Below are 11,033 nucleotides of genomic sequence, written 5' to 3'. Positions count from 1 at the left end.
CAGAGAACAGGACCTGGAGCAATGGATGCAAGCTACAGGAAAAGAGATTCCACCTCAACATTAGGAAGAACTTCCTGACAGTAAGGGCTGTCTGACAGTAGATGAAAGGAAATTGAAGGAGCAGGGGTGGTGGTGGTCATTTTTCACCCAGATCACAGACCTGAAGCCTCTTCATGGGATCCAGGACAAGAACCCCTCTAGCAGAAGCTCCAGTCTCCTGCTTTGTAAGTAATGGTTGGAACATGGCAACACTGAGCATTGGAATCTTGGTGGAGAGGAGATGCTGCTTGTTCCTGGAGCTGAAAACATAGAACTTTGCTAAAATATTGTTTGTGGACTTCTTTTGGGATGGACTTCTCTGTCACATTATATGGCTGGATTTGATGCTCACTTTGGAGATATGCAGGATTATTCTATGCTTTGATTATATATTCCACTTGTTTCAGGTATAACATGGGTGTTGGTCTATAGAACAGACAAATACAAGAGGCTGAAAGCAGAAGTGGAAAAGCAGAGTAAAAAATGTAAGTACTATTCCAAAATACAAATGGGCAGTAGGGCTAGTCTTCTAAAGATACTTCGACTCTATTTCTGTAAAAAAGAATATGAAATTCACTTTCATTCAGAAGTGACTTAAAGCAATCTGATGTGCTATCGAATTTTTTTAAATGTGTGCATTTTTTTTTGAAAAGCATAAATACATTCATGTTTCGGGAAATATTGGAAAAACTTCTCATGGAGAAGTCTTAAAACAGGTAGCTGAACATGTCCCACACATTCTTAAATTCTCTGAAGATACTGTCAAATAGACTTAGAAAATCATTTTGATAGAAATTCCTGGTCTTGTTGGGCAGCATCTGTTTTAACTTTGGAACATCATCATTTGCAAAAGTATTTGCAAAATTCTGTTCAGATGTTCACAAGTTTCTTTCCCCAACTAAACATGCTCAGAAGATATTCTAGAAGCTTCTAGGCCACACCTTGTACTGTTTGTTTCTTACAACAGGGTATAGTGGTTTTTCTGATCATGTGACTGCACTTCAACAATAAGAGGAATATTAATCAGCAACTTGTGATGCAGACCTGTATTCTGAAGGCAAAAACAGAGCCAGCTAGCTTTTTTGCCTTTATCAGACAATCTTTATTGAAGGTTATGGCTAATGTCAGTTTGGCTGCCATCTTTCTGGCTTCTGTGAGCAAAAAAATCCCCCATAGGATGTTATCCAAGGACCTTGTCCTGGCTTTAGGTTCTGTAATACATGAGATGTTAAAAATTAGATTTTGTGAAGTGCCCTTGGTGAAGGACAGTATAAAAATATTTTAAATAAAGAGGAAAGGAAATTACATTCAGTAAACACCAACCTATCCTGACTGATAAACAAGAATTAGCCAACTCAGCATAATAATTAAACATAACAAACATTCTGTCTCAACTTAGGCTTCACTGAATGTCTGTATCCTTCAGTGTCACCCTTAGGTGCTGTAGTTTCACATAGTTATCCTGCACAGTTTTAGCATCCATTGCAAACCTCTGCAGGTGAGGGTAGGAGTTGTTCTCTTGCACTGGCAAGATTTTTAAAATTATAAACTATCCTGGTGTCATGATTATAAGCAGTATGCCGCAGAAGAAGGAGGCGGCATATCATAGCAAATGTCATTCATAAGGAAGCTGACACAAATTTCATTTTTAAAACAGACCTTTCCATTACAGCATAGAATATGTATTCTGGCTTCACTGCACTGATTCAGTGCCATGGTGTAAATTGCAGAATATCAAGATGAACTACACTGTAAGGTACAAGCTAACAATTTCGCTATGTTGAGACCAGCCTGTGGTGTTTACCAAAGTATATTCTGGGACATCAAATCATCTTTACTAGCATTCTTCTTTGATAACTTTCTCAGGACAGCAAGCAACAAAAAAGCTTCCATCAATCTTGGTTTTAGATATATTTTGAAAATGTGTGTCTAGCAATATATCCTAAATGTTCTGCTTCAGAAAACCTTAAAATGTTCAGCATATAATTCCATGACAAAAAAAAGAGAACTCTTTGGCAAAGGCAGCACTGGATTCACAATAAAACACATCTGATGAGTTAAATACATATATGAAGTTGACCCACAGAATCTGTGGATATTTGGTGATTTAATTTGTATAAGCAGGGAGAAGAGAATAGTAGTTTTTAATGATAGCTCAGCAGAAAAAGTCTGGTGCCACAAAAATCTAACAGATACTTCTTGTTGTGTGCCTTCAAGTTGTTTCCAGTTTATGGATACCCTAAGGCAAACCTATCATGGGAGTTTCTTGGCAAATTTCTTCAGAGGGTATTTGCCATAGCCATCTCTGAGGCTTAGAGTGTGACTTGCTCAAGGTTCCCAGTGGATTTACATGGTCAAGTTGAGATTTGAACCCTGGTCTCCAGAGTCTCAGTCCAACACTCCACTATACCACACTGGCAGATAACAGATATATTGTGGCATCAATATTTATGGACTAGAGCAGCCTTTCTTACTCTTTTTACCTTGGAGAAATCCTTGCAGTAATTCTCAGGTCTCAAGGAATGCTGCATAAAAATTATTAGATATACAGCTCAAAAAAACTTCCTACATTTATTTTTAAATATCACAATCTCTTCCAGAACCCTTGGTGACCTCTTGCAGAACCCTAGTGTTCCAGGAAACCTTAGCTTAAAAGCCTTGGACTAGCGTCTCTTGACAGCTGCCTTTACAAATAGATGTAGATAGAAAATGTCAGCAGTAACAAAATGTCAGCAATATGCACAGCAAAGTCGGATACATGAAACATGATACAGTAAGCTCCATCCATCATGACATTTACCTAAAATCACTTATTTTGTCAAAACTAGACATTTTCACATTGTTTTAGTTCTCCCTGTTGTACCTATTTGTTTTGGGTTTTGCTGTAGGTTTTTTTTTCAAGACTAAGAGGCAAAAAGGGGTGCTTTCTTTATGAAAATAACTCACTATATTGTCTAATCTCTGCAGTGGAAAAAAAAGAAGGAAACAATAACAGAATCAGCTGGCCGGCAGCAGAAAAAGAAAATAGGTAATGCTCAGATCTGAAGTAAGTGTGTGGGCATATGGGTTTAGTTTTCTGAGAAGTCCTTGTTCTTTTTCATAAATAGGAGGTGTGGGGAGTGGTCTTCATTCCAAATATATTTAAAATCATATTCCTGCTTTAATGGATAAAGTGTGGAATCAGTTACTAAACGTGGCCTTCTGAAAAATGTTTTAATTTTTTTATGGAAAGAAGCTTCTTGCACTGATGATATTTTACCCAAGAAAATTTAAAACATTATTTTAAAAACAAAGTGTTGCTCTAAAACAATAACATTTTTATTTATATTTTTAAACATTTTTACACAACTTCTCCTGTCTCCAAAAAAGGACATAGCAAAAGGAGAAGTGGTGTATAAACTGAGTGATGATAAATCAATTACTGAAACAGAAGTCACAAAGAGCATTTTCCAAGGATAAAAAAGTATGCCACTAATCAAGGAGAAAATTTCTGACATTTTCATTTGTTTTCTTTCTATTCCAAAAGTGAATAAACAATGTCACTGCTCCTGCAGTTAAAGAGAAGTAATAAAATTTCTCTGAATTGGAGTTATTCTTTGTGGTCTTACTATCAAGAATATTGTAATCATAATTAAGTTTCTGCAGATTTCATGATTTATTCTGAACAACCAATTTTGAGCTTCATTGGAAGAGAAGATACTGTACCTAGTGTTGTGCTATGAGTGTTTGAAGAAGAAGAGACTGTTGCCTGCTCCCTGTTATATCACCTATAATGAGTTGGTAATCATAGAATCATAGAACCATAAGAGTTGGAAGAGACCACAGGGGCCATCCAGTCCAACCCCCTGCCATGCAGGAAATCCAAATCAAAGCATCCCCAACAGATGGCCATCCAGCCTCTGTTTAAAGACCTCCAGAGAAGGAGACTCTACCACAGTCTGAGGGAGTGTGTTCCATTGTTGAACCGCTCTTACTGTCAGGAAGTACTTCCTAAAGTTTAGGTGAAATCTCTTTTCCTGTAGCTTGCATCCACTGTTCTGAGTCCTGTTCTGTGGAGCAGCAGAAAACTAGTTTGCTCCATCCTCAACATGACATCCCTTCAAATTGTTAAACAGGGCTATCATATCACCTCTTAACCATCTTTTCTCCAGGCTAAACATACCAAGCTCCCAAAGTCTCTCCTCATAGGGCACCGTTTCCAGACCCTTCAAAGTGTATCCTTTGGACATGCTCCAGTTTCTCAGCATCTTTTTTGTAGTGCCCAGAACTGGATATAGTAATCCAGGTGAGGCCTGACCAAGGCAGAATAAAGTGGTACTATTATTTCCCTTGATCTAGATACTATACTTCTATTGATGTAGCCTTGAATTGCATTGGCCTTTTTAGCTACCACATCACACTGTTGACTCATGTTCATCTTGAGGTCTACTAGGACTCCTAGATGTCTTGCTCATATAATCTTGTTAAGCCAGGTGTCCCCTATCCTATATCTGTGCATTTCATTTTTTCTGTCTAAGTCCAGTACCTTATATTTCTACCTGTCGAAGTTCATTTTATTTGTTTTGGCCAGCTTTCAAATCTATTCAGGTAATTTTCAATTTCGGATCCTCTCCTCTGGAGTATTAGCTACTTCTTCTAATTTGGTGTCATCTGCAAATTTCATAAGCAGGCCCCTTATTATTTCATCCAAGTTGTTGATAAAGATGTTGAATAGCAATGGGCCCAGGACAGAACCCTGTGGGACCCCACTGGTCACTTCTCTCCAGGATGAAAAGGAGCCATTGTTGAGCACCCTTTGGGTTCAGCCTTGACATGTTTGTATTGAGCTAAGTGTTTCAGCCTTCCAGTGTGTGCCTTTCTGTTATACAAGGAAGTGGTTCAGAGTCTCATTTCCTGATAGTTTTTTCTTAGTGTTTGTTTATTACAGCCTGGTTGGAAATGAGTTCCTGTCTTTGTAATACTCAGTAACCTTTCCTTCACTGTTTTTCAGAGAGGCAAGAGGAAAAACTGAAGAACAACAACCGGGATCTTTCGATGGTAAGGAGGCATAGCGTACTGAATAGATCCTGAATAAGAAATATTTGGGCAGTTTGCTTGTATAAGCAATATATTGAACTTACATACATTTCAACAAATTTTCCAGGACACACATAGAATGTGTTGTTGTTATGTGCCTTCATAGAATCTAGGAATCATAGAATTGGAAGAGAACATAATGGCCATCCAGTCCAAACCCCTGCCATACAGGAATACACAATTAAATAACTCCTGACAAATCCAAAGAAGGAGACTCCACCACTCTCTGAGACAGTGTGCTCACCAAGCCAAACAAACCCAGTTTTCCAAGTCACTCCTCAAAAGGCATGGTTTTTAGACCTTTCACCAATATGGTTATCCTCCTTCTGGAATTGTGGTGGCCAGAACTGTGCACAGTATTCCAGGTGAGGTCTGACCAAAACCGAATAGGGTGGTACTATTGTTTCCCTCGATCTAGACACTTCACTCCTATTGATGCAGCCTAGGATCATATTGGCTTTTTTAGCTGCTACATCATACTGTTGACTCCTTGTGGTCTACTAGATCCCTTTCGCATGTACCATTGCCATTGGAACTGACTTTATTCCACCATCTCTGTAGGATATAGTAGTTAAAACAGCTGTAAATCTCTAAAACCAGAATGAAAGACTATCATACCCCCATTGTTCTTACCTCCATCAGGTAACTGGATTTGGCTTGATTTACTGGATTTGGCTCAGGTGTCTTCAGATTGAGACAGTGGTTGTTTCCCCACTCCCTGAAGCTAAGTGAACCTTGACACATCCAAAGCATTGTGGGAGATTTTGCTTTCAGAAGAGCTGAAAGTCTGGTGCCAAGGAGAGCTAGTGAATGGGGTTGAAGTTCTGACAGGTCCTCCTTTGAATACTTGGGTATATTTTATGAAGGGCTCTGCAATCACTGCTATGGGACACAGAATGACATACCAGTAGTTAAATATCCAGGATTGTCATCTCAGTTCACTTATTTCTGAAGCAGCTAGAAGTACTTGTGATTTAATACTGGGTTGTGCAGTGTGGCAGGGCTTCAAGTACTGTCTTTTTATTTATTTCTTTTCATTAAGTCATTTATGCAGGGAACATTTTTACTTTTACTTATGAGACCTTCAGTGTTGCCAGTGTGTGTGAATGAATTGCCCCCAAATTATCCCCTGCTTGAAGTAATCTGGTTAGCCTTGGCTACAGCCCCTAGTCAGAAAATGCTGCTTCTCAGTAAATAAGAGAATGGCTAGCATCTAGGATTTGATCCTGGATGAGTATGCTGGCCTGGCCTGGCTTGTATTACAGAGGCCTAGCTGGATGAAGGTCATTGGGTGAACCTCTCCCAGCTTTTACCACTGTGTTCTCTGTACAGCAGCAGGCAGGGGCTGGTGAGGTGGAGTTGCGGTATTCTATTAGAACTACATTTTCCTCACCAGGTGCCCTGTCCCACAGTCTGCTGAGTTTGAGTATATTTGGTTGATGGTAACAGAGTCAGAATAAGAATTCTGTTGGTGTTCTGCTCACCTTTCTGTTTAACAGTCTCCCTGAGCTGACTGAGTTTGTTTGTTTGTTTATGGTATTTATACCCCGCCCTTCAGCTCTAAAGGCTATCAGAGTGGCTTATGGTTCCCTGCCCTCAGGCTTACAATCTAAAACACACGACACAAAAGGAGGAGGGAATGGAGTTGATCTTGGCAGTGATGTTGGAGCCCACCTGGCTTTTTATGCTGGGGGACTTCAACATACCTGCTGAAGCCACTCTTTTAGGAGCAGATTGGGACTTCATGTCCTCTATTATGACCATAGATCTGTCTCAGGAAGTATCTGGTACCTATCCAGTAGAGAAAACTAGGTCCAGAGTATGTCCTATGACATAGGACATGCTCTGGATCCAGTTTTCTCTGCTGGACAGGATGACAGTGATGATTGTGGAAGAACTTTCCATAGTAATGGACAGATTGCTACCTGGAGTGGTTTAGATTCACTGAACTCAGAACTTCTGCAGAAGGAGTGGCGGCGGCGGGGGGGCGGGGGCAGTTATGATTATACAGCCCAGGAGGGTTATATATTTGGATGGATTCCCAATGTCTCTTGTTGCCAGAGCAGGTGATCCTGTTGAAGCCCTGGCTGATATCTGTGACAGGGAAATGATCACTCTTTATTGTCTCCAACCACACATTGGAGTCAAATTAGTTTATTAGGGAGTTGGCAGTGATGAAATGAATGGGTTAGGAGCTAGAGCAATGGCAATCTGCAGTGTTGTCCGGTAGAGCTGTTGCAGGTGGCCAGAGTCATTTTGCACTCTGTTCCATAAGAGCAGGATGTAGACCACTTGGAAGCCTTCAGCGAAAAATTTAAAGAGCAGTTTGCAGATAAAATTGCTAGGATCTGCTCTGATTTGAGTGGTATGGTTAGTACAGGTCCATTGAATGTAATCTTGGCTCCTCTTATCTTGTTACCTATTGATACAATTCAGTTTAAGCAGCCTGAGGATGTGGGTAGGATCCTTGAAAAGGTTAGAACCACTACATGTGCACTAGACCCATACCCTTCCTGGCTTATAAAAGCCAGAGGGGGTTTGGCTGAATAGATAAGGGAAGTGGTGAATACCTCACTGCAGCAAGGCTTTCTATCCTGTCTAAAGGAGGCTGCAATAAGGACTTTATTGAAAAGCCATCCCTTAGCCCAGCTGTATTAGATAACTACTGGCCAGTCTCCAGCATCTCTTTTTTGTACAAGGTTCTGGAGTGTGTAGTGGCCATCCAGTGCCAGGAGTTCCCAGATGAAACAAGTTATCTAGATACATTTCAGTTTCGGTCTAGGCCTTGGTGGCTGGGGGACTAAGACATCTTTGTTGGCCTTAGTGGATGACATACCAAGGGAACTGTGGAAAGGGAGAAGTATGTCCCTCTTGGTTCTGGACCTTTCAGTGGTTTTGATACCATCAGCCACCTGTCTGGGGTGGAGTTTGGGGACATTCTTCTACTGTGGTTCCAGTCCTCCTCAGAGAGGAGAAGTCAGAAGGTGGTGGGTTTCTGTTCTATCCCCTGGTCGTTGGCTATGGAGTACTTTAGGGCACAGTTTTTTCCGCCATGCTGTTTAACATCTATCTAGCATGAAGCTACTGGGAGGGGTCATCTGGAATTTTGGAGCTAAGTGTCACCATTATGCCTATGTTTCTCCTTACCATCTTGTTCCAAGGAGGCTGTCATCAGTAATGGACTGGATGCGGGCAAACAATTTAAACTCTTCCCAGTGACTTAATGTAGGACAGAGGACAGTCAAAAGGCAGATCAGGTACTGTACCGGAATTCAGCTTGTTTAGGATGGGGTAACAGTTCCCCTGAAGTGAAGTCGAAGGCTTTCATGGCCGGCATCCATAGTTTTTTGTGGGTTTTTTGGCCTATGTGGCCATGTTCACGTCAGGAAGATACTTTTCTAGAACATGGCCACATAGCCCGAAAAACCCACGAAAAACTATAGTTCCCCTGAAATTTCAGGTTCATGGCTAAGTGTCCTCCTGTACTCTGAGGTGAGCCTTGATGCCCAGGTTGCAGCAGTGGCCAGGAGTATGATTGTATAGTTAAAACTACCCGTATATACTCGACTATAAGTCGACCTCAGGTATAAGTCGAGGGCAAGTTTTGAGGTCAAAATTATGGATTTTGATATGACCTGTGGATAAGTCGAGGATAAAACCTAGAGGCATGTAACAAAGGATCTAAAGGATGAAGCAAAGGAAAACAATGCAAACAAACTTCTAGCAGCCATAACAGTTTGTGCTCAAAATAAAGGCTGTATGGATGAGAGAATAGAGGTCATTGATTCCAGGACAGATTACATTTTTGCCTTTCACCAAGGGATGGTTCCTTTTTTCAATAAGAGTTAATAAGAGTTAAAGTACAGTACTTACTTTGACCCATGGATAAGTCGACTCAGGTTTTTTGGGTCAATTTTTTGACTAAAATTTCTAGACTTACACACGAGTATACACAGTATTGTACATATGACTGAGGCTGGTTACTGGGAATATATAAACCCCTTTTGAAACAGCTTCATTGGCTACCAGTCCATTTCTGGGGAGAATTCAAAGTGCTGTTTATGACCTTTGAAGGCTTATGGGTCCACATAATCTGAAAGACCTTATCTCCCTGTATGAGTCTGCCTGAGTTTTAATATTTTCAGCGAAGGCTTTCTTTTGGTCCCCCCCAATAACCACGATCACAGGCATGAACCCCTCTCCTCTCCTTCTACTGGCAGATGAAGATCTTTATTTCAAGTCAGGCCTTTGCTTTATAATTTGTGTGGCAGAATGAGGTTTTCTGCTTTTTAATGAGGTTGCGGTTTTTGTATTTATTTATTTATTTACTTACTATGGTGTAATTGTACAATCAGCTCTCTTCTTGCTATCTGTGGATTGGAGCATCTGTGGATAGCCCCACACTGTTCTTCCCAGTGTGGTCACACAGTCACACCACCATCAGAAACAACAGGACTTGAGGTCCCATGGATTGTGCTATCTGGGCAGGCTGGGGGTCCAAAATGGAACCCCCATGGATATCAATAGCTGATTGCATTTTATGTTGTTTTCACTTTGTGTTTTTGATTGTTTTTGAACATTTGTACAAATAATTCCTTAGTTGTACCTTGCTTTTAATTGCTTGTAAGCCACCTTGGAACCTGTGCAAGGATGTAAATGGGATATAAATTTAATAAAGGAACAAAGCCTGACCCTGTTTAGCTTTTGAGGCCAGACAGGATCTGGTGCCTTCAGGTACCACTTGGAGTAAAAAGAATTATATTTATTCTAATGTAAATATGTGGTGTATGGGTATGTTCTGCTCAACAGAACTTTGCTGGGCTTCCTTTTTCCACATCGTGATTCAGTACAGGAAACTGAATGGGTTTTCAAGGACCATAACTCCCTAGCCACTATACCTATTATTTTGAAATATTGCAGTTTCTGAGCATTACCTTAGGTCCCATAGAATGAAGTGAGGTGGGTGGTTATTAGGATATGTTTTCAATGGTGGAATCCTATTGTGAAATTCCCCAGAGAGGCTCTAACTCTACATTATTTCACTTTGACTGGAAACAAGTTGATATGTGGACACTGAGGAGTTCTAACGCTATCTGGCCCAACTCTCTAGCACTGTGATGGTGAACCTATGACACGCATGCCAGAGTTGGCACATGATGCCACTTCCCCCAGCACATGGCAGGGAGAGGAGGAGAAAGAGGCATGCCCTGTTCCTCCTCCTTTCTCACCCTCTCTGGCCTCCAGTTGCCTCTTTGCAGGCAGTTGAAGGATGGGGACGGCACGGGGGGGGGGACGGGGCGGGGGGAGGAAGAGGTGTGTGCCTGTTCCTCCTCCTCCCCAGCCCTCCCCGGCCTCCTGTTGCCTCTTCAGAGACAGCTGAAGACCTGAGCAGATCTGTCATTCATAGGATCACCATAGGTTGGAGGTCTCTCATTCATAGGGGGGCCATAAGTCAAAGTTGACTTGACAGCTGTTAACAGTAGCACCATATCTGGAGGACAGTATATTAGGGAGGCTTGCTCGAGCAGTAATTATGAATAATAATAATAATAATAATAATAATAATAATAATAATAATAATATTTATTTATATCCTGCCTCTTCCGTTTTGGGAATCGAGGCAGGTAACAACAAAAGTTAATACAATACAAAATAATCGAACAATGCAAACACCCGACTCCCCCCCAACCCTCACCCTCTCTTCCTGAATAAAATTACCACAATAAAACCATATGTAAATACAGATACTATGAAGTCTTCAGCTAGAAATGTTTGATGTCCTTACTCTTTTCAGCTGGCATTTGCTATTAGCCCTAGATAATATGGCTCAAATAGTACATGTACTGTATGTAGAGTAAGAAGGCACTAAAGACGGATCACTTCCGGCGGGCTTTCCCATCGGATTCGTTATAGAAATG

At 40.9% G+C, this 11,033-nt stretch overlaps 3 protein-coding genes across 5 annotated transcripts in view; 1 reads left to right on the top strand and 2 right to left on the bottom strand.

The window, feature by feature from the left end:
- Positions 1–11,033, bottom strand: part of LOC121929230 (4-trimethylaminobutyraldehyde dehydrogenase-like) — a 215,704-nt gene that overhangs the window by 133,577 nt on the left and 71,094 nt on the right. The window lies entirely within an intron of this gene.
- UCK2 (uridine-cytidine kinase 2) overlaps positions 1–11,033 on the bottom strand; it is a 101,844-nt gene that overhangs the window by 37,136 nt on the left and 53,675 nt on the right. The gene's annotated exons all lie outside the window — the stretch shown is intronic.
- The window catches only part of TMCO1 (transmembrane and coiled-coil domains 1), a 28,915-nt gene that overhangs the window by 4,958 nt on the left and 12,924 nt on the right, over positions 1–11,033 (top strand). Inside the window, exons 2-4 of the mRNA XM_042464582.1 lie at positions 447–526; positions 3,010–3,067; positions 5,030–5,076. Of these exons, the coding sequence (XP_042320516.1) occupies positions 447–526; positions 3,010–3,067; positions 5,030–5,076 (185 nt within the window). The remainder of the gene's footprint in view (positions 1–446; positions 527–3,009; positions 3,068–5,029; positions 5,077–11,033) is intronic.

The sequence above is a fragment of the Sceloporus undulatus genome, chromosome 4 (assembly GCF_019175285.1).
Source record: "Sceloporus undulatus isolate JIND9_A2432 ecotype Alabama chromosome 4, SceUnd_v1.1, whole genome shotgun sequence".
Taxonomy (NCBI): domain Eukaryota; kingdom Metazoa; phylum Chordata; class Lepidosauria; order Squamata; family Phrynosomatidae; genus Sceloporus; species Sceloporus undulatus.
Note: the sequence above shows the minus strand (reverse complement) of the source record. Positions and strands in the feature narration are given on the sequence as shown.